General features: G+C 45.2%; 1 protein-coding gene across 2 annotated transcripts in view; it reads right to left on the bottom strand.

Annotated features, from left to right (window-relative positions):
* The window catches only part of CHST11 (carbohydrate sulfotransferase 11), a 175,568-nt gene extending 157,052 nt beyond the window's left edge, over positions 1–18,516 (bottom strand). The window contains exon 1 of one of the 2 annotated variants that reach the window (XM_052790276.1): positions 18,191–18,516. In XM_052790276.1, coding sequence (XP_052646236.1) covers positions 18,191–18,308 — 118 coding nt within the window. In that variant the 5' untranslated portion in view covers positions 18,309–18,516. The remainder of the gene's footprint in view (positions 1–18,190) is intronic. The other variant, XM_052790277.1, reaches the window with a different exon arrangement.
* Between the last annotated feature and the right edge of the window lie 5,664 nt (positions 18,517–24,180).

The following is a 24,180-nucleotide window of genomic DNA, read 5'->3' as shown; positions in this document are numbered from 1 at the left end:
ATCTTCAGTGAGTCTTTTAAGCCTCAAAGACTGGAGATTTTCAGTACAATGGTGTATTTTGCACTTGAAGTTACAGTATGCAACAAAAACCCCACTTTAAAACAAGACCCTTCAGTGTGACCCTCAAGCTTGAAACAAAGTGACACTTCAGCTTTGATCCTCAATCCCAACTCACAAGTCAGCTTTGGAACTGGATCTAAGATGATCAAGGACCAATCTCTGAATCAATTTCAAACATGACGCAAATTGTCAGTCTTGCATTAAGATCTGCTCTGCCGAAATTAATACTGTATTAATCGACATAAATTTAAATTCTCTTTCCCGAGATCTAACTTATTACAGCCAGATCACTTGACAAACTTTCCACTTAAACTCCAGTTAAGGTTTGACTTCCCTAGGACTCCAAGGTCAAGACTAAGCTCTTTGACACCATAAAATCTGTCTCTTTCAGACTAACATAAATCAGGAGAATTTTTTTGGTACTATATGAATATAAAACAAGAAGCATTTGTTTTTCACATCAGTGATGTATCTGTTTTCTCTTCTTGCCTCCCTTCAAGAGAAAAGAACTGGGAACCCCAGTAGCCTGCAGCTTACTTCTAGCATTAATAGTCACTGGCAAAGCCAAGCAGCATGATTGCCTATGCTATTGCTGTTCTACAGCAATGCACTAAAGACCAAATTAAAAATATTAAACAAACCTCACTTGTCACTCAGTCTTGTTAGAAAAGTCCTAAGAAACTCTCCTGTAGCTTTTAAGTAACTACTTGACAGGATGACCAGAAGGACTTATGCTTCCCAGTCCTGTGCACAGGTGGAATGTCTTTCTTAGGATATTGCCCCTGAATAACCTATTTCAGGAAAAGGAAAAGGGAAAAGCAGTCAAGCACAAGACTGAAATTACAGCCAAGAATAACAGGTGGTAAAACATAAACACTAACAATATTAATCAATAATGCATCATAAAAATGCAATCTTTAGCAGTAGAAAGTAGCATACTAAATTGCTCATAAGACAAGGTTAATAAATTCCTATCATAATGGAATTGAGTGACACATAAGTGAGAATTAGGGGAACTTGTCCTTACTACTGGAGATAAACTGCTCTCACTTATACCTGTTACTTCCTAATTTAATTTGAAGTATTTGTTAGCACTGATAACCCAACCCTGAGGTGGTAACCGGCAGCGTGAAAAGCACCTGATTGACAGGCGACACTGCAAAAGAATATTCATTTGCAAATTAACTAGCATACATGGCAAAAGGATAAAAATGTACATCAATAATTACAATTTTACTTCTCCATTTCTTATTCCAATGCGCACCATGGAATCTGTTGCTAGTTAGGGTGACACTTCTTGGCTGAACCCACGTATGTTTCTTCTGCTCACTGCCTTGGAATTCCAATCCCCTCCCTCCAAATGAACCTTCTGCACAGCCAAGAGTAAGGAAGTCCCAGTAAGCACCAGCTCCCTTTTTCCATACTTGCAAAAAGGCTTCTCTTGCCTTAACGTCAAGCTGCAGGCGATGGGTCAGCACACTGCCTGCGTGCGTCCACAGGTTCCAGTAGTGTTCTTTATTTAATGACAGCATTTCTTTTAATTAATATTAAATTCAGTAATCTCTTTTTAATTATACTTAAATTCTGACTCCGAAAACTACCTGGTGACACTTCTCCTCAGTACTAATGCCCACTAATGGGAGCCTTTGAAAATCCCACATTTTTGAAGCATGATCTAAAAATCCAATTAGGCATGTGCTTTGATCAGGTTTTGCCTGCTTCACCACCAGTTCCAGCTCGAGATGCGTACCAACAATAACTGTAAAGAGTGGCCCAGCATGGCGTAGCATGCTGGTGTAGCCTGCATGCCAGCACCATCACAGTCAGCAAACCAGACAGAGAGGGCAGCAGGTTGACGGCAGAAGAGGAGGAAGCAACAAAAGCCATGACCTTCAACTACTTGCATGTCACCAGCTAACGCTGCCGGGGACCGCATGCTTGGGAAGTCAGTCCTGCCCCTCTACCAACATGTGCCGGGCTATCTGTATCCATTTAGCAGAAAGTAGCTAGTTTTTCTTTGAATAAATATTCATGATGAAATAGATTCCCCTAGCAGGGACTCTTCCCCCTTAACAGAACAAGATCAGATAACCTGTACAGATATCCCACCAACCTTTTATCCTCTTATACCCATCTCTTCCCAAACTGTGGGCTTAAATATTGTAACAATGCTGCAAATCCCAGGATTACACCAGATGTTGTTCTGGTCATCTGAAGGATAACTAACTTCACCAGGTCTGAAGGAGTAGCTACTCAGCAGGCACGGGGTGTTCCACTGCTACGTGTTTCCACATTGTGGTTGGAGATGCCTTTCCTCCCCTGCCCCAAAACCATCTTCGCATTTAGCATCCAAAACTGGGAAAGTCTAAAAGCCAAGATTAACTGTAACCCATCACACAAAACATAAAACCCTTATGATCATGGTGGTGGAACAACTGGTACAGCAAATTCTTCTCACTGCCTACCACTTGTCTCTGGGCTCCTCTGCAGCACGAGGCCATCTGTGATGGCTGTCACAAGAGCTTCTTTCAGAAGTCGGCAAATTAGTTGATCACAAAATGAGCTAGCAACCCTACTGCCAGGGCCCTGCAGGCACCAATGGACCTTAGTTGCCCTGACCAAGCTCCCAAGGAACCCCCATCCATACTCCCTGTGTCTATTTAAGCTCAGGCCTGGGCACCCAGTCCTGACCTAAGCTATGTCATACGTGGCCCCACATCCAGCCTTTTCTCCTGATGCCCAAACTTACTGGCTGGTCTTCTTGGATGGACATCATATCTTCTTTATAGTCAGGCCCTGTTTTCTGGCTGGATATATTCTCAACTTGCTACCTCACCCTAGTTGGGACCACGGCCAGAGCCTGTCACCACCCTGTCTGGGTGTTGTGGGGCTGCACCCCATCACTGAGGGCGCACTGCCCACCCTGGGGTCACCCTCAACTCCCACCTCATCCCCCCTCACAGGAAGCCCCGCTCCCACTGCTCCCTGACACTTATATTCCCCCACGTTAAAAGAAAAAAGGGATAAACAGAAGCAAAGATGCAGTAAAAATAACTCATTAAAAGTTTGCAAGGAACACATTGACTTTCTGCCCAGGAAGTAAAAATCTTCTGGACCCAAACAATAACACTTTATTAATGATTTATGCCTCCAGTTTAATCACACACCACAGTACAAGGCAATTCACCTGCAGTCTGTTCTACCTACGAAGCTCCAGGCTTACTACTGAATGACCATGTCTTCGAGCAATGTCAGGAGAACAGGGACATGCAAGTTGGGAAGGCAGAGATGGTCCTGATGACAGAGGTGCAACTCCCGGCTCCTTCAACTGCTTCCTGAATGGTTATGAGCATATGCCAGGAAGGAGGTTAATTTTACCAATTTGGCCATTTTACTGCAACCTAGTCTCCCAACAAAGCAGATTACACACCAGAAGCCACTGTTAGCAGCACGGTCCACGAACAGTGCTGGGGCACAGCTCATCCTGACGCAGATGCCGTGAGCCCACACTGCTCATAGTGGCAGCTCAGCCTAACGCCCTACAAAGCAGGACATCTGCCTATCCTAGGAAGGAGGCCAGCCGACCAACTTACCTAGCACAAGCTCACAGTGTTCGTATAAGGCAATACGGGATAGGCAGCGAAAATCACAAGTGGGAAGCTATGGACAATCTATGCTTGGCTCACCGTGCTGCAGATGGGGACGTACATATCGTTACTTCAGTAGTAATGGTAGCATGAGTGTTGTCTCCATCCACACCTTGGACCTCCCACGAAGCCTATATCTGCACACAAGGCCAGTTCAAAGCAATGCAGAAGTGAAGTGGTAATTGGGGTCAAGCACAGGCTCACACTTAAGTTCGAATAAAACTGCCAGAATTACCAGCTTTGGTAGCCAGTAACTGTTTTCAGCAATAACTTGCTATTCTGTTCTGCTGGGGCTACCCCCTACCTGTGTTGAACTGGACAGATTCAGAGCAGCTCTACTACGTGTGTCGGTGTTGTCACTGCATGTCAGGCACAACAGACTTCTGCCCTCAAGGTCTGGTCTGTGGTGTGCCCGCCACAGGACTCTGCTTCAGCAGAGCCACAAAGGTAGAGAGTGTCCCGGCACTGCAGAACAAGGATAGAGATTAAAGCAAAGCAGGAACCAACTGACCCCTCCTTCCTGCCAGCTAATTGCTATGGTCCACTTGAACATGAACTCCAATCTTTGCACCCTCTGTTCTGCATCAAAGTCCTTAACAAGAAGTCCCAGCCGTACTTTAGCCATGGACACAGAAATACAAACACGGGGTTGTCAGGTCATGTTCATTTGCAGCATGACCGGTTGCAACTGCCTCGCTTGCAGATGAGAAAGTACATTCGGGTCATAAGTGCTTAACTTGCAATTTTGACCTCTCAACCTTGTATTGTAGCGACAGATTATTGGAAGCCCAGGAAGATAAAGCTTCCCTCCTTCCTGGGGTCAACCTCTTCTCCCTAAGGATCATCTTATAACAGAGACAAAGAAAGCAGCAAGTAAAATAAAACCCGAGTCTTATTCCCTGAACTTGACAATGTCTTCGCTTGTTAAAAAATGGCAAACCTACTTGCCAAAGGGCACAGGAACAGACAGGAACTGAAAGGGCTACTACATAAATTAAACATGTAAACGCTGGTTGTCCGCTCAAAAATCAGCTTCTTTAATTTCCACATGCGTGGTAACTGATGCAGCCATAGTGCCGTTCCCACGCGCCTTCACTGGAGGCCGACAGGCATACGTTTTTCCAGTTTGCTCCGTAACTATGTCGTGCTCAAAACTGCCTACAGCTAGAAAAGATGACAAACGTGACACAACCCTGCTATTTCCAGCAATGAAGTTAGACATGAAAAAAAGGCTCCACATGTATTTTTAGGCTATAATTGAAATTTTAAAGTAGCCCCTCTCCTCAACATTTGAATGCAGATGTAGTGTGCTGGCAATCTAGCACCAGTCACAACTCGTGACAGAGCAACATTTTTCATAATTCAATGCAAAATTAATCTCTGACAGATGAGCAAGAAGCAAATGAGCCCCAGAATTTCACAGACGCAGGTATGTTTTTTGCTACGCTTGTTTGACTGAGGGGGGACAGAGACTTACACATCAGCAGGGGAGGGAAAGGCAGGAAGAGAAGTATTCCCAGATGCCTTGCAGTGCTGACAAAAGGTCTGTCTCTTCAAAATGTCTCGCTGCAGCTCATAGACTACAGCTGTTAGTCCTGTGCACTTGTGGGAAACAGTCACATGCGTTCAGCAAGATAGATGGGAAGTTTTTGTTTACATGTCCAAGACCGAGGTAGAAAATACCCTTTCAAACATGTTAAGTAGCATCAGTTTCCCCACCTTGAGCAGCACTGCATGAAGCATTACTTCTGATGCCCCAGACCCCCACAGGAACTGAAAAAGATATTAGATTTAAATCTGAGGCTGTTCTGAGCAGTAGCAAACACATTCATTAAACGCTATACCAGAGATTTCTGTTTCAAGGAACGAACACCAGCAATGTCCCACAGCCACCACAGAGAACACAGAGGTCTAAAAGGGAAGGATCTAGGAGAGCATCAGCCAGCAGCTGCAGCCCCTCACAGATCACTGATGTTACCTTTTTGATAAGTGATAGGAAGTTTGACCTTAAAACTGCAATAAAGTAAGAATGAGCAAAGTGCAGGGACAATATATTTTACAGAGAGGCAATATTTTAATTTACAGATATGTTAATCATGGCTGTGTGAGTAAAAACCCAGAATGGATCACGCACATCAGCCTTGATCAACACTTAAGAGCTTTGCTGACATAGGAAGACCATAGAAAGGGTACAGTTTTATTGTATGTGTTCTTCTCTTTCTTTTTTTTTCTTTTTTTAAATAAACTTAGATTTGCCAGCAAAACCTCTAGTAGACCTGGACACAAAGGCAAAAGAAAACAAAAAGGGAAGAGGCAGGCCTTTTTGTCACCTATATTGATCATCACTCCAGTTAAAACTTTCACTGGCAAAAGCTGTCCAAGCACAATACTATCTAGAGGAAGACAGGCTTGCTATTCCAGAAAAGAGATTTCTAAGCACAAGCAGGGCCTCCATCTCTGTTTGTCTACATCCAAATCATAACGCAACATCTCCATCGACATTTGTATAATGGCATTGCCATTATACAATAATGGCAATTTCACCATTAATAATGGCATTTCACCTAGACAACCACGTTTGTGTTGAACACTACATAGAAAATAACCTTTCCAGATGAAGAAAAGGCTGCCTGTTGCTTAGACAGTGCAAGGGATAAGGTACCTAAGAATAACAGAGCTGAAACGCTGTCTGCATGGGGCAGGAAAGAACTTGTGAGAGAAACCCAGTTTCCTGAGCTGCAGTGTCCCTCTTCCATTGGGCAACACCATGCTCCCAGTCAACGACTGCGTCTCTCAAGCGATGGAAGCACCAAAGATGTCAGGTGTTTCCTATGCAGCAAACTTCGCTGTACTCAACTTGAAAAGGTGGGTATTTTGCTGCTTGCTTCCAAGCTCTATTTATGCAACCTGACTTCAAGCTGGGCACACAATGCCAAAGTATTAGAAGCCACTAACTAGAATTACTTCCCAAGAGCTAGTGAGGGCCTTTGATGTTTTTCCTTCAAGTATGCCTTCAACTTCTGATCCAGAAAAGAAAAGCCATTCAGTGTTTGTCAGGGCATGCACATAGAAGATTTAGACTTTAGGAACCTAAACATAAAGGCAAACCACAGTGAAAAATTGGAAGCAAGAACTGTTTATGTCTCTGCTCTGTAGCAGAACCAAGCAGAGCAGGTCTATAGCTTCGCATCAGGACTCGGATGCCCTGGGGCACAACTCATGGTCCCATGGAGGCAACAGCTTGTACAGGAGAGCTCAAAAGGAGCTCTCAAAGCCCCATGTATCTGCAACAGGAGGATTTTCCTGGCAAGAGCACCACGAAGGACACACAAGACTGTCCACAAGAGTCATCCTCACAAGCCTAGAGCACACCTGGATGTGACTGCAGTGGTGTCCCTTGGGCTGAATGCGGGGACTCTGGTTGTGCCTGACATCTAGTTTGCACTTTGGTCTATTCCAACCCTACAGGGGATTGCAGCAAGCTTCAGGCTCCACAAAACCATCCTACCCTGAAGTTCTATTCCTGAATGTGCCACTAACCTAGTAGGAAACCATTAACCAAATCCCTGCACACATACCCTTCCTGTCCATGCCTCAGTTTCCCTAGCTGTAGATTGAAAAAGAAAACATGGACCTACTTCATGGAACATTTTTAAGCCTTCTGATTAAAGCAAAGCATTACTACTACAGAAGTAGACTTTGGCCCAAACTCTCAAAGATTTCCAGAAATACTGCTCCTAACTTGCTGCTAATGAAAGCTTTCAACCGCAGCAGGTAGCAGGAAAGCACAGACTTGCCATTAACCAATATACAACACACATGGCTTGACAATCAGCAGTGTTTCCAGGCTCCCACAATGCTGGAGAAATACACCGGGCATACCCCATTCTGGCAAGGTAAGAGTAGTTGAGGTACAATCTGATGACAAGAGATCCCCTCACAGCTGGAAAGGGAGCTTGAAATAAATCTCTCTTGGTCACATCCCATCCCAATCAATGGAGAAACAAGCAAAAGGTCTAAAGAGTACAAATAAAACTAAAACAAAGGGGGAAAAAGTCTATGTAAAGATTGGCAATGGGAAACAACCCAAGCTAGTTTGGACGTGCAAGAATTACGGCCTGTTTCCCTTGGTGCCCAACCACACTGGAGGGAATGAGATGCATTTCTAGTTGCGCAAAAAGTTCTCACAGTAACATGTTACCACGCTGGTTACAGCATTCTTGAGATAGATGAGGCTGTAAGTCACTGACGTTATACTGATGTATAGGCTTTGTGCATTACTAATCATTCGGACACAATAGCCCCCCTGTATATTTTTTGTTTTGCAAACTGTCCTGGCATCCTCTGCAAAAATTCTCCTTTCTCTACTCTGGAAGATTTTAAGAAACGTGTTTGGAAAACAGGCAACAGAATGAGGAAAGACTCACCAGAAACACTGATGTGTTCTGGGGAAAAAAGAGAACAAGCTGGATCAAGACAGTCGAACATGAAGATGATTTTAATTAAATCATGTCTGTCTTATATTAGCCATTTCAGCTCATTTAGTATCTCAAAAGAGATTTATCTCAAAACAGTTAACAGCTCCAGAAGCCCCAACTTCTTTCCAGTTTTTTCTTTAATGCAATTACACTTTTGCTGTCGCACCAGAAATATTAATAGCCTTTTCTGCGTGGGATAGAGAAGCTCTACAGCAGGACCAGAAGACTTTGACCATATTGATGGCCCACATGCTAATGGTTACATATAGCTTATCTGTCAATGTCATTTCCACTGAAACTAATGAAAATAGACAGCACCCCCTTCAATACTTCAAGCCTGTATCTCTATAGAGAAAAAGCTACCATTCACTTGGATGCAGAAGTACTCTGCGAAGGACAAGTAAGTGAGAAAGCAGAAAAGCAAAGCTGTTATTCTATTGTATATTGCTCTGTAGGAAGACACACAGGGACAAATTCTGCTTTTCCTTACAATAGCTTTGATCCAGAACTGATATAACCAAGTCAATGGAGCTGACCCAGATTTACAGGGGAGAAGCGGCTCAGAGCTCCACTCAAGCCTGCAATCCTATATTTCTACCACCACGGGGGATGTGTGCCCTTTATGCAATTCAAAAAGCCTCTGCTCCGGCAGAGTAGACCTGACCCAGTGCTCACTAAGATCAACTGAAAAGCAACCATAGTCTTGGCCAGTCAATCACGCAGACCTCATGTGATCAATCCACCAGCAAATTCAAACCATTCATCAATGTACTCCTTTCAGAAAAAGTCATAAAATCTTACGGCTTGCCCAAAACAAAACCCCAAACCCAACAGCCTAGCAGGCAGCCGTGTTCATCCTACCTCAGCTTCCCCAAGCTTGCCAAAGGACCACCAAGCCTGGTTTGGGAAGCGAAGGAAGGTAGAGAGGTAGAGATCAGCCGGCATGGTCCACAGGATTCCCAGGGCAGTGGTGCAAAAACTTTGCACAACGTCCAGCTGACTAATCCTGCAACAATTACTAAAGAAGAGAGGAGGACACAGCAATGCTTGGGAGGCAGAGTACACATGTCAATAGCCACCCTGATTCTCCGGTGTGTTTGTCCCACTTGATTAGCAGTTACATCAACTTTGTAATTATGTGCACACACACTTGACTCCAAAGATAAAGCGCTTATCCCCATCTGGAAACTCAAATATATTTCAGAAGTTAAAATCAAGACAGGCTTTATCAGTTTTATATTTATGACCCCAACTGACACATTTTATTAATCACCAAGTGTTTAAAAAGTGTTAATTCCCTCCCCCTCAGTTACTATAAATTCTCCACTCTCACTTCCAACACAGGCTGTAAAAATACAGATTACTAGAAGGACATATTCGGCTCCTGGTACCCATCAGTGTGGGTGCAGAATGCGCTATTCCATGTCAGGTCACTTCAGATAATACAGACATTTTTGTTCTGCCTGCATACCAATCAACTTTAAAGCACAATAACGCAAATAGTCTTTAAAAGGATTTTAACTACCTAAAGCTCTTTGTTTTAAGACAAGGTATTACAGTAAAGATCATCCATGGGATCCAATTATAGCCGCCTTATTAATTATATGTCTACCTTCCCTAATCCAAAATCCCTACAAGTTATCCAGTTTAAACTTTTTTATCCCCTTATATAATCATTTATCAGCCAAAAGAGCATGAAAATTACTAGCTACAGTGTCATTTGTTACGTGAATTCAGAAGACGTTACTCTCTGAGGATCCTGAAACCCACCTTTTTACTGTTTACAAAACATATCTTGAATTGTCAGAATGTCTTAAAAATGAATAGAACGTGTTAGCTTTCAAGATAAAACATACTAGGAAAAAAACCTCACAGTCCTCTGCTTTTTACTGAGTACAATGTGTTTGAGAAGTAAATTGAAACCCAACAAAGCCTTTTATTCCTCGTGGATTATTATGTGGACTCTGCAGTTAAAAACCATTGTCTCCCTCCACTCAGCGAAGTGACATAAAAAGACGCAATCTTTTGATACTAAGCTTACTAAGGATGGTATCTTTTAGCCTGAGACAACGTTCAGAGCAGCAGCAGCAGTTCCTTCACAGACCAAGCAGAGCTGAGAAGGACCATATCCTCCTCTTTCACCTACCAGAGAAGGGAGAGAAGGGGGGCTGGATCCTGCAAAACCGCACACAGATCACTGTACTCACATCCTTGAAATCAAGGCTGCTTCTCATTGCAAAATGAAAAGCAGACAACCTTTACAGGATGTGAGCACTTCACACCTGTTTTCCCATGGTGTGGTCCAGCTACCTCCGTGCCGTTTGCTGGAGAGAGTTGCCATCTCCCAAAGCCCTGGAATCACAGTGCCGTGAGAAATTCTGCTCGATTGCATTGTTTGTATTTTCCATTTCCCCCAGCACCTTCTTTTAAGTTTTTTCATAGGAGTGTGAAGCCATTGCAGCAGTGATTGATAGTAACGGATGCAAAGTCATCCTTCAGTGTCTACAGCCTGGCACAAACAAGATGAAGGCTACCTTGAAGAAGCACTCTTACTGTTTAAGCTGATATACCCCCATAAAAATTCCTGCTCTTCCGCAGCCTAGAAAGAATTCATAAAATCATTACTTCTCTCAAGCTGGATGTTTCCAAACATGTATAAGTTGAGAAGAAATAACAGAAATGAGAAACCACACTGACTTATGTTTCAATTAGTAAAATAACAAAGGCACCTACACGGAGCCCTTGGCACTTCTGGGATTTCTTTTAATAACAAAGAACTTCCTTACAGCAGCCCTTCTAGGAGAACAGGGTTTGCGCTTCAGAAATCAATGCATTTGGATTACACGGGCCACCAACTACAGATTTTATAAGGGGTGCAAAGATCGGTGGGTGCATGTGTGCATCCACACGCATTTGTGCATGCAGCCCTCTTTTTTTTTTTTTTTTTTTTTAAGTCAGCATTTTGTAAGTACTCATACTCAGCTTTTTTAATCCAGAGATTCAAATTTGTCAGGAGGAAAAAAATTGAAATATTAAGTTTCCAAATCTAGCCTTAATGTCAGTCAGTACTCTCTAATGACATTTTACTCCAAAGTTTCCAGTGGCAGCCATCTAATTTTATTTCTTTTAAATAACATCCCTGTCTGATGCTTACAAGCTAAATGTTAATGCCTCATTTAGGACCTAAATTCTAATGCATAAAATTAATAACACCAAAAGCAAAGCTGTCATTTACTTTCATTGCCAACATTGGGCAAGGTGTAAGAAGCAACCAAAAAGAGCATATTAGTTTAAAATAAAAACAAACTGGATATTTAAATGTGAAATGCACAAGGCAGGGAAATTTCTTTAAAACAAGGAAGCCTTCCTGACTCGCACGGACACAAAGTTCGGCTGCTGCAAATTAACAAACACTTGTGCTACACCTATTTCTACCACACTGTTTAGTCAAAGTCCTGCAAGCATGTCACAGGACTGACCGTCCTGTCATCCGCTCTGCCTCTCCCAGGCTGGCCAGCACAGAGGTTTTCAACCCTCTTGAAGTTCATAGAGTGGAACAGGTAAAACAAGCCAGCTCCCACAGACACAGCCGCAATTCCCACGGCCCGTGCGAGGGGCTCCCCACCAGCCCCCAGGGACCGAAGAGAGCATTGCAGAAAGGGCATCGCAGAGGACGTACGCTGCCACGAGATGGTCACCACCCTCACGCGCAAGCGCACGTTATTCGTGCGCTGGTTGCCTTTCGTTAGGTACTTCCTAGTGATGCTACAGCTGGTGTGACAGACAACCCAAGAGGACAGCGAGGAGGGAACCGAAATCTAACACAGGTCGTTCGTATGAAAACCTGTGACTTCAGTTTGATGGGAGGGCAAGCCGACAAACCACATTCATTGATCTGGCATAAAATGAAAAATGGGGGATAACAACATTATGCAGGAGAAGCAACACAGAGTCCAAGTGTATATGCAGCAGAATTTTGATTTATTCATGAAACCTTAGTTTCAGGTGCCAAACAATTATATGAAAGGGGAACACGTTGCATCCTCCACTGATTACATTCACAAAATTGGAATCCAAGAAAATCCCTCTGTCTGGAGGCATGAGCCAGAGATAATTAGGAACTGAATTCTCTCATTGGTTTGCTGTAGTCTCTGGTGGTCTCATCTTCTAGTTAGAGCATGAGGCTTGTGCCAGAAACACCACTTTGTCACACGCAGGCATTCTGCCCACAACAAAAGGACGCTATCTATAACCTGGATACTGAAACACAAATAAGGAGGAATTAACCAAACTCTACAGTTTGAATTGCAACTGTAAGCACAAACACCTACCTCGTCCACAAAGACCTTACATAAATGGGCTCCACAGGGAACAGGGACACCCAACAAAACACGAACATGCTTTGAAACGTTATCCTTGTAATAGAGTAGGTGGCTGCTGAATCTAAATGACTCCACAGGCATCTCTGTCTTTATCCCGGACACTCCAGCTCTACGCAAGTACAAAATTCCCGAACTTAATTTTTTTTCCTTAACGTGAAGGGGAAAACTCCTGCTCTTTCATTGATTCGAACTGGGCCCTTCACCTGCACATCCACACTTGATTTTATGTATGTTGACGCTTAGACAAGTCACACACAGAACTCAAACGTTTGCCTTGAACAACACGAACAATCTGCAAGAAAAACCAACAAATGCAAACCCTTGTGTCCCCCAGCCCTGTCCTTAACTCCCTCAGAATCACCTTAGAGTTGATACACAATACATATGCATCAGCCCAAAAGGCTGGAGAGGAAAAAACTGTGCTGGAATGACATTCACACAAGGACAACTGCAGCAGCTTTGTCAGGCAGGATTTGATACAGTACGTCTGGCAACAGAGTCAAACAAAACACAGTAGTGCTGGCTTTGGGAAAAGTAACATGGATCTAATTTCTTCCAATTTTCTGAACCACCTTTAGAGTTAGTTACATGGTGCAGTACAAGATAAACTACCTGTCACTTCTGAAAAGCCATGGAAACAATTTAAGAATTCAGAAATATGCTCACCCTATACAGAGATAAAATTGACATACTAGTTGCACCTAATCAACTGTATGAATTTGTTCAGGAAAAGCACTGGGCATTGCTGCTCTATATGCTTTTTTCTAAAGGAAAAATAAAGTTTCCATTCACATTGACTTTATCTCTCAAGAAGTTAGACTTTAACCAAGTCATGACACTTTTACATCTATGAATACAGAGTGTCAGTGCTATGAAAGTCAGCACGCAGTTTCCCAGTATTGATTCACAGTAACCAAAAAAAATTTAAAAGCTTATAAAAACCTATGTTGTAGAAATAGTAACTGTGGAGTAATAAATATTCTTATAAATTAAAATTTAATAAGACATTACTGTTGACAGTGCCGGGTAATTTTTGCTTGAACACATTCAGAAACATTATCTTTATTTCTTAAGGTCAGCGAGCAGTTGTTGCAAAAAGCTACACTCGTACGTACTGCAATAGAAAAAGCTGCTCTTCTAATAAGCTTAATATTCACTAACCAGGAAGATGTTCAGAAGACACAAAGAGCAGTTTAACTCTCAACTTAAAGCAGCTCTAGACTATCAGTACCTTTGAGAAGAGGGACCAGAGTAAACTTGCTCACACTGACGACGCAGTCCCATGGTAATCAATGAAAAGCTTATAGGGACACCAACAAAAAAATACAGCGCGGCCCCCTCGCAGGCACACGGCAGGGTTTCTGCCTGCGACTGAGGGATGGATTTCATTGTGTGCAATTAAATGAGGGCCAAATTCTTGTGGCTGTCAAATGAACTCCATTTCTCTGTATCCCAAACAGAATAATTTAAAACCAGCATACGAGGTCCATCAAAGGAATGCCACACTCCCACCACTTTGCAGATCTCATTCCCCTTTATAAGCAGGGGAGAAAGCAAGGATCAATTGCAAGATAGGAGACTGCTGCATTGATTTTCAAACGGAATCTTCCATCAAAACCAATGGTGAGCTTGTCTTCAGATATAAGGAAAAAATTCCTGTGTGATCCGGATTGTTTTGACAATTGAGCAAAGGTAGACATCAGCCTTCTGTAAGGAGCAAGCAGCTACCAGTCATACAGTGCTGCACGTGTAACTGAGATGATCATGGACAGTAGGCAAGTCTGAGGATCTAACCTTTGTTAGCATCCACAGGAGGACAGTCGAAGTCTAAAACGGGAGATGAAAAATGGAACAAAAACATTCTGGTCTGCAGTGGGGTGGGGTTGGGGGCAGAAACCAGGTTCAGAATAAGTTAGTTTCATAAACCTGTCTCAGGTAAGATAAAGATAGTATTAATTATTCTACCTTCATGTGGAATTTTTCATCTTGAAGGATCCCAGCACATCGCCAGTCTGACCCCAGCCTAGCAGAGCAGCTCCTGCCTGCACTGACTGACACACAGTCGCCCCACTCCCTGCAGCTGGGGTGCCTACAGAAGCAAGCAAACACATCTGTGAAAGCGTAGGCAAAGGGCTAGGGAGCGAACTGATTTCACAGGAAAGGCAGCAGATAAAACTACGATGGGCTGTCATATAAAACCCCAAGACTGACCCACTGTACACAGACAGAAGATCCAGGAGCATGGAGCAATAATCAGGTTGCACTCGGTTATCCAGACAGCACGTGGCAGGAGAGTGAAGGGGGAAAATACTCCGAGCAAAGAGCCTGGGAAAATCAGCTATATGTTGCTATATATCCTATAGCAAACACAGCAGAATGTTTTTTTCTTTCCAGAAAAGGCTAGACAGGCAACAGGAAAACGCACCAAAGTCCCCGCTGCCATTTCCTCCCTCAGGAACAAACAGTCCCCTGAATCCACAGATAAGGCACAAAAGCCAGGATCATCTCCAAAGTTTTCTTTACAGTGCTCCTGAGCACCGGAGCGCAGCACTATTCACCTTTCCCCACCAACAACCAGTCGGGGAACCTAATTTGGGAGGGTGGGTTCCCCAACACATAGGCAATCTCTGCCAAAATTCAGACAATGCAAAGGTGCATTAACCGGACAGCACGTTTATCAGCAGCTTCCCAACAAAGAACAGATATGGAGCCAAAAAGAACAAGGAGTAAAAACCACCTGATCTCCTTCCAATACACTGGTACTTGAGATACAGCGCAAGAGGCACAACATCACACTCTTTCGCAAAGATAAGGCTAAGCTCACCTTCCCCGCTTCAGGCTTCGGGTGTGTTTTTGTTGTTAGGGTTTTTTGTTTGTTTTTAAGAAAGGTTTCTGTTAACTATGTCATTTTCCTATTTATTTATCCCAAAGAAAGAAACCTGCCAGCAGAAATTTGTTTTTGTAATGTTTCTAGAAGAGATCCACATTCAGACCTCCTAAAACAGAAAATGCCCATCTAACAGATGAAGAGTTGTCTTGGCCCCAAGGCGGGTTGGACTCATCATTTGATGGCCTTCTAGCATCTTTCCCCTTCTGTGTCACACCTAAAATTGTTTGGAAAGCTCTGTAGGCAGAAACAAAGCGTCCTACAATTCACCAAGATTTTGAAAGCTCTTAATACCTCCAGTCCCATCCCACCTGACGTGCACTCTGCCCAGGGTCTGGCTCCAGTGAATTCAGGCGTACATCAAGAAGGGTTACTGACGTATCTTGAAATAAGGATATAATGCCTCAAAATGATCTGCTACCTGATGTGTACCACGTTGGCAGCTCTACTACCTCCCTCTCCCCAAGCCTTCAAGAACTCCACGTTAATCTATCCCTTGCACCACCAAGGTGGTAACACATACAATTACATAATAGATACCTGGTGAAAGTAGCTGTACATAAACCAAATGACCACCCACACTCTATATGGGTCTAGATTAGAGTTAGATAGGTTTCTAGCAGTTTCCACTACAGCAACAGCCCACAAAAAAAGCAGAATCAGTTACGATCAAAAAGGTACAATAAGATGGACAGGTTGGGACCGCATTTATTTCCAGATCTACTCCACTCACGCTAACAACCTAAGTATGTGTCGAACGGAAAATCGGTGCAGATTATCCTCCCAGTGATTTCACAGCATTGCATTCTCTCCTCGGAGTTTATGGTAAATCCTTTGAATTGTACTAAAATCTCAACCTATTTATAGTTTCACAATAGCATGAATATAAAGCCATAATCTCCAGCAGTTAGCTATACAGCATATTGAGAATTCTTGAAAGGCAATTTTTCTACATCCAAAAAATTCACAGAAGAATATTTAATTTAATCTCTCGCCTACTGCACACTGAGTTTGTGTTCCAGCAGGATAATTCATCTGAAACAAGGAGAAATAATAACCTTTGGCCAAATTTTCTGAATATGTGTGCAAACTATATTACCTGTGGAATGCAACCAACGAAAATGTTGTACTTTTATTAAATTGGTGAAGCTGTGTTACAACCAACAACTCTGCATGGCGCCTCGAAGCCCTGAAATAAAGCCTTCCCCGGGTCTGCTAAGGGCTGAGCACTCCTTGTGAAACCAGTAAGCATGGAGCAGACATAGCAGGAAAGAAAAAATATGCTAATTTTTGTGAGGAGTTGGCAGGTATTAACACAGATGGGCACCATACGAGAACACATTCATCAAGCAAATGATACCAACTTTGGAGGAGCAGACAGCTGATAGAAAAACACCAAACGGGACTTGGCTTCACCACAGAACAGCAGATCTACTGATTCCTAATCCTAACAGCGCACTAAGCCTCTACCTTCTGACTCCGGAAACTTCAAGGAAAAACCATTTTTAATCAACTACGGCTTGGTGGCCACAAGCAGGAAAGGAAAGAGCCAAATTGAATACGTCCTTTTTCTTTTTACCAAGCTGTGATTCCCTTATTTGCTACAGCTATGCCTGTAGCCACGACACTCGAGAGCCGGCAGGAGAGATTTACAGGTATGGCTGAGAAGAGACTCGCCGGCCGAGAAGTGTGGCCACTCTGCCAGCTACAGCTGTTGGTCTGCTAAGAGGTATCGCTCCCTCTTACAAGCCTCGCTCCTCTGCTCAGCTGTCAGATCCCTCCAAAAAGACATGGCAAGCGCAATTTCCACCTCATTTCTCAAGCAGGAAGGGGGAAAAAGAGAGACAGACGGATGGATCAGAATTAGTTCTTTTGCCGTGCTGGCTAAATTTCGCAGCGAAGCCGCACAAAGCAGTCTCGCTGCACGCCACGATGGATCGGCGTGCGCAGCACGCGCCGCGTGAAGTTTCCGTGGCCCAAGCCCACCTTCGCGTGAACCAGCGGCCGACCCACCAGTCGCTTCCACCGCACCCAGTAACCGCTGTTCCCAGCGCCGCTCTATCCCTAGCGTCCACCGCGCCTGTCAACTGGAAAACTGGAACTCGCAGGAGGCGGCTAGGAGTTTGGATCAGAGTCGATTCCTCCCCTCTACACCAACTCGGGGGAGCCGGCGCGAAGTTCCCCGCTGGTGGCGGTGGGTGGGTGGGTGGGTGTCCCGGCCGGCCGACCCCCAAACCCCGAAAAGCAGCGAAGCCGAGGGCCCGCAGCCCCGGCGGCGGATGGGGATGGGGTTGGGGGGGGGGCCCCCCTCTCGGCGGGGCAGCTCCCGGCGCCGCTCTCCGCCGCGACGGGCTTGCCGGCCGGTGCCGTCCCCCGTTCCCCCCCCCCGCCGCCAAACGCACGCTGTAAGGCAGAAAAGAATAAAATTGAAAAATCAAACAACTTTCCAGCCTCCCGCGGGAAGTTTCCTGCGGTAGGGGCGAGGCGACCTTCCCGGGGCTGCCGGCCGGGCTGCAGGACGCTGCGCCCGCCGCCGAGCCCCGCGCGTGCCGCAGCGGCGCCGGGAGGCGAGAGCCGGGACCGGCGAGAGCCGCCGAGGGCTCCCGGGGCGCCCGGCACCTGCGCCGGCGGGGAGCGGGGCCGGCGCGGAGCGCGGCGCTGCCCTCCGCGGGACCGGTGGCGATGCCGGTGCGGTCGCGGTGCCGGTGCGGTCGCCGGTGCGCAGCGGTGCCCTACCTGGGTGCAACATACTTTGGAAATAGAAGATGACGAGGATGAAGGAGCCCACGGAAGTGACCAGGACCATCCTGCACACCCGGTTCATCCTCATTACTTCCAGCACCGCCGGCTTCATGGCGTTGTCCGGCGGCGGAGAGCGCAAGGACTGGCGCCGAGAGCCGCTCCGCGCCCGCCCGCGGCGCTCCGAGGTGCCGGGGAAGGAGGAGCCGGAGGAGCCGGAGCCGCCGCCGCGCCAGAGGATGCCCGGGCACCCGCGCCCCGCACCGGGGGGCGCTAATGCCTGCGCTGGGCGTGACCACGCCGCGCGCCAGGCGGAGGGGCGCTCTGCGCGGCGCGGGGGGGGGGGGGGGGGGGGGGGAAGGCGGGCCAGGCGGGGAGCCTGGGCGGAGCGCTTCCCCCCCTCCCCCCCCCTCGCCAAAGGGAGAGATGGTCCCGCCCGGCGGCGGCGGCAGCGGGCGGGGACGCGCCGGGCTGCCTCGAAGGGGCCGCCGCCGCGGGGCGCGCTCGGCGGGGGGAGAGGGGCGGGGCGGGGCGTGCCGGGCGCGTGCGGGCGGCGCCACGGGCCAACGGGCGGCGCCGGCGCTGAGGGGGGGTGGCGGGAGCGGCGACGCCCTCGGGCCCGTCCCGTCCTGGCGGGCGGCGGTGGTCGGCGAGGTTCGCGGCCCCTCTGCCTGTGAACTTGACCGCCCCCGGGTCACTCTCGCCCTCCTCGGGGGCTTTGGGTCCGCCGGCCTCACCTGGCCAGGCGGGTCGGCGAGGAGGCCGCCCCCCCCCCCGGCCCGCCGTCACCCCACGCGAAGGAGGGTTTCCCCCCCGCGCCCCGTGTGTGGAGAGAAATTCTCATGTGTCCCTTTTTTGTTGTTACTGTGCGGTGCCTGTCACGCTGTCAATCCTAAACGCCTTCCTCCAGGTCTTCTCTGGCCTCAGTACTGGGTGAGGCACGATTTCGCAGCCAGTCCTTGTCGCTTCTCCTTCGGCGTTGGGCTGTCCGGACCGGTAGCTGTTTATAATCGGTGTAAACACTGACTTCCAGTAGCACTGAATCATCCCTCAGGAAAACAGTGCCACCTGGCCCGCCAGAAATGAAAGGGGTTTTTGTTTCTAACTGCGAGACTTTCAAGTTTTCTGAATTAACCGATCGCTCATTTGTCTGTGGAAAACAAAAGGTTCTTCCCCCACGGTTCCTCCACCGAAGTCTACCTCTCGGTAGCCGGAGAGCAACAACAGGCAATGAGATACGAGACCGTACGTGGGAGGAATGCAGAAGAGCTTCGCGCAACAGAACAAAAGGCATCTGCCTTGTCCACGCGTGCATCGGGGCTTGGGACCCCCGGGGCTTCTGGTGAGCCGGGGCTGCCCCAGCACCTGCAGGTCAGCTAAGTCCTGAACTAGGTTTCCAACAGGAACCACGCAGCAGAGCTCCCGAACTGGGACTATCCGCTTGCTCAGAACTAGGTGGGTGTTGAAAAGCACACTGCTGGATTAAATCGGCTTCTTAGCCATATACCATTTATCCTTGCACTGCGTTAACTGTTCCGTTTGTTCCTCTGATGCACCCAAATACTGGTTTGCTATTGCTTTTCTTTTTGCTAAAGTGAAAATCGTTTTGCTGGTGCTGATACCATCTTCATGTGTAAAAGGATTTTTTTTCCCTCAGATTTCTGTCTGTTCTTCTGCTGTGGTTGGGGGGAGGGGTCTTTAAAATGAAAATAGCCCTCAACAGACCCAGCCCAAAGCTGGGAAGCAAGTGGGGTAAAACAGATTTTAAGCTTAAAAAACAAACAAACAAAAAAACCCCAACCAACAAGATAAAAAAAGGTATGAGTATTGCTTCCTGGGTAATTGTGACAGAAACATGTAAAGTCCTTGGGGTTTTCCACTCAGACTTTCCAAAAGCCAGTTAAAAGGATTTTACCTCAAGGATAAACCAGTAATTAAGCAGACATTTGTAACAGAGTCGATTATTTAGGCTTGGCCTAGAATTCCTTTTATTAGAAATAATTACCATTGTTCATTAAAGTTTTACACAGTATTTTGCTTACTTTCTGTAGGTTTTTTCCAGGAGTTTTTTTTAGCAGTTTTGATATGCAGTGAACATTTTCTAGTCAGTCTAATGAAAAGGAAACTTTAAATAGCTTTTTCTCTTTTAAATCCAAACCTCAAATGTAACACAGAAGCATTCTATGAAAAACACTAGATAAAGAGAAGTACTAATATGTAATGCATCAAAGTGGTGAATCTTTGAGTCAGTCAACAAAAGTCAACCAGAAGCACAGCCTGGCACTTCAGCATCCACCCGTCAATACATATGCTGCAGCACAATAGCAACTGCAGTATTTTAAGAGAAAGAACTGGACTGTATCCAGGAATCTGGATAAGACATCGAGGGATGAGAGCAAAAGCCTAGAATTCAATATTCAGTCAAGTAACACACAAGAGAAATGCTTTATGCTGCTATCAAAGGTGGTCAGTTGCTCAGTGTGGCTTAAAAATAGTTACTCTTTTTTTTCCTGAGCATTTAAAGCAGCAGGAGGAAAATCACCAGCTGTGTTGCCATTTACTATTAACATTATAAAGCAATACCTTCATTACGGACATTGGTGATTACAAACTTAACATCCACCCACATGCTTGTAGCATCTCTGCAAATTTCAAACTATGACAACCTTTCTAGTGTCTGGTGAGTCAGGACAATGAAATGCAGCAGCCTAATTTTTTAGAGATTGAGACAGCTGTGCTTTGGTTTTCCTACAGAAAAGAGCATTATCGAGGGAACACAAGGAAACACAGTTGTCTTTCCAGATGGGTGCCAAGTTATAGAATAGGTACAGGAACAGCACAGGCACTTCTTCTAAAGCATACCTCCGAGTGGAAACTTCAGCAGCTGCAGAGCAGTAGGGAGTCCGGATAGTACTGTAGGTGTGATCACCTACCGTTCCCGTGATAATAACCAGTGTTCAGTATCTCTGAATAAAAATAGTCTTGTCATCCAAGAGGCTTCTGGAAAGAAAGACTTAAGAGATTAAGAACCAGATGCCAGTGACATCAAAAGAAGTCCAGGCAGTGTTTTATAGATTATTTTGTATAACAAAAAAGCTTTACAAAAAACCAAACAAAACCACCCACATCACTATTTATTGATAAAGCTCTAAAAATAACAAAGCCGCAGTTGAAAAACAACACAGACAGAAATACAGTGTGTAGGAAACTCAGGGTACAATTTATCCAAAAATGTCAAGCAGGCTAATATTGAAGAGCATGTTGAAATGTGAAACAGAAAACCATTAGAAAATAGAGGTATCTGTGAAAGAGATATAGCTGTCTGTGCAACTTTTCATCTGTGATGAAAGAATCTCAGAAAAAGTTACTGTGTTTTATACTGATTAGCTTCATCCTCTTAAAAACAAGGCAATATTTTTAGAGAATGTCATCAAGGGGAGGCAACTAGTATTACTGAAGGAATGAATATACACAAGCTTTTAGGCATGTAAGCCACCTTCAGATCTGAAACAGAAACAGCAAATTTCAGACTGTTTCTCTTCCTACCCTTAGACCGTTATGACTCCAGTCCCATCACGACTCTTTACCACCATAGGATGAAGTAGTCTAGTTAAGTGGATCAGAAAATCTTCTGATTGTATCTGGTTATATTCTGCAGGGATAGTTTTTAAGTTCCTCTGCCTAAAACAGCCATACCATGAAGAGACCAAGTCTTGTTTTTTGTCCCCCAAGGAAAAAGCACATTGCTTTAATGATTGCAGCCAGTCAGTGGACCTTTCATTTGACCAGCTGCCCTAAACGGTGCTGTCTGAAGGTAGGAAGTCAAACAAAAAAAGACCCACGTTAATGGTGAGGCACCCCCCTGCCTCATACCTTGTAGGGCCCTGTAGTGCAACCTAGAATTGCCTGTCAGTCAAAATGTGTTTAGCAATGTTTTTCTATTAATATATGATAACAGTCTTTTAAGATACTGATTCTGATCCCATTAAGAAAAGTCACTGAGAACCTCCCTACCCCAGCTGATTTCAGTGGAAGTAGGACAAAGCTCATTTCCCTACACAGATTCCTCAGTCAGCAATTCACTGTACGCATGAATAAAAGGCCACCCACCTCCAGGAAGCTACCACCACAGCAAACTGAAAGACAATCCTTTCTGGAGCTAAGCAGATGTCTTGCTCCCTTCATCTTCCCTCCAAATAAGAACACCCCCCCCACCTAACTTGTTCCCAAAGCTGAAGAATCTGCTGCGTTTCTGAAATACCTTGTCCTGCATCTGGCATTTTCTACAGTGATGCCTTAGGTAATGCCTTAATGCCTTTACACCCTGTGCACCCTGAAGTACTGAATTAGAAGGAAAGCCCACGTTCTTGCAATATCTAATTCTAGGTTCCAGGTAGATCTCCAGTGTCCTTTTCCAGGAATGTATGGGTTATCTTTTTTTTTTTTCAGGTTTTAAAATACTTTGTATTAGATGTCACTCTGCTACCCAGCCAGCTTCCTCCTATATTTCAGAGAGGATTTCATCTGTCTTCATTCTAGACAGAACAAGTTTATGGCTTCTTGGACTGCATGCCTCCTAGGTAACGCAAACCAGACCGATGAGAGGCAGTATTTCTAAGAATGCAATGTGTATTATCTGAATGGTCATACCTGAAAGGCATTGTTATCTCCACCTCCCGTGTACTGATAGATCGCAGGTTAGTTTTGTGCTTTATTTGTCCATTAAGGAATTACAGCTTCCTCCCTTCCTCACAAAACTCACCAGTAGTTTTGTCCTGTGATGGGAGCAGATTCTTCCCTTCTCTGAGGAGAGGTTGAAAAGGTGGGGAGCAGGACAGTGTTTCCAGGGCTAAACAGGAGCCACTCCCATCTCTGAAATGCACATGGTATCTTTATTATTACCTTTACTACTACCTAATTATTAATATTCCCCTCAATAGAAAAACATCCAGGCAAGCTTTAGGAACCTCCCCTCTAGCGCAGACCCTTGCAAGAAACATTTTTGCCAGAATGGCACATACCTGGTCTGCAAGCACACTAAACCATGCTGCTAATGTCAGTTTGCTGACAAGACTAGATGAACATGCTTGTGTCTCTTAAAACCAAGAACAATGATGTACATTTAAATGACTTCACAATGCTGACAAAAGTTTCCATTGTAGAACTGGCTTGATTTAAAGGTGGCAGAATACAGGATCATGGTTAAACAAGGTACATGAATGGACAAGCATACATTTGGCTTAACTAAATTCATAAGGAGAAGCAATCAGGAGAAGAAATATAAGATGTATTTCAAGATTAAAGTAGGACCTACAAGCAAAATCTGTGGTTGATGCAAGACCGCTGTGATATTCATTGCAAAGCTCTTAGCTAAAAGACTTGGAGGAGATAGATAGGTATAGAAGCAATTTTTTAAGCTTTTCTTTGAAGGGTGCTATTTCTGGAGGTGATGGACACTTACACCTCTGCCCACTGTGATCAACAGCTGTCGTGGATCAAACCCAGTGGTCCAACACTGACCAGGACAATGTCCCTGGCTGCAGAGGAAACATCAGTAAGCCCTGCAACAGGTAGCAGTGGTCAAGTCTGCCAAAAGACTGGCGTTCGCTTGCGACATTTGTTAGCTAGAGCTTGGCTTTTGTCCTGTAATGCAAATGGCTGCACTTGGGGGGACCCCCCCTGAAAATCAAATCCAAGAAAAATTCCAATGCATCCCGTCACCACAGCTACAACCAGAGCAGCCAACACAAATTCCTGGGCAAAGCAGACACTAAAATATTTGCCAAGTTCCACTGAAGTTCAGCTCTCCTTTTTTTTTCACCCTATGTGCACTTCCTTTGCAGTTTTCCCCATTGCTAGTTAAGGACACTTTTTATGAAGTGAAATTATTGGAGTAAAACTTAACAAATGTAAGGGCCAAGGCAGCTGCAAGGCAAGCTGTTCTGCCCATGCAAATTCCCCTTGTACTGAGTTAGTTGCCTTTGTTA

The sequence above is a fragment of the Harpia harpyja genome, chromosome 6 (assembly GCF_026419915.1).
Source record: "Harpia harpyja isolate bHarHar1 chromosome 6, bHarHar1 primary haplotype, whole genome shotgun sequence".
NCBI classification, from domain to species: domain Eukaryota; kingdom Metazoa; phylum Chordata; class Aves; order Accipitriformes; family Accipitridae; genus Harpia; species Harpia harpyja.
This window is presented reverse-complemented; position numbering and strand designations above follow the sequence as displayed.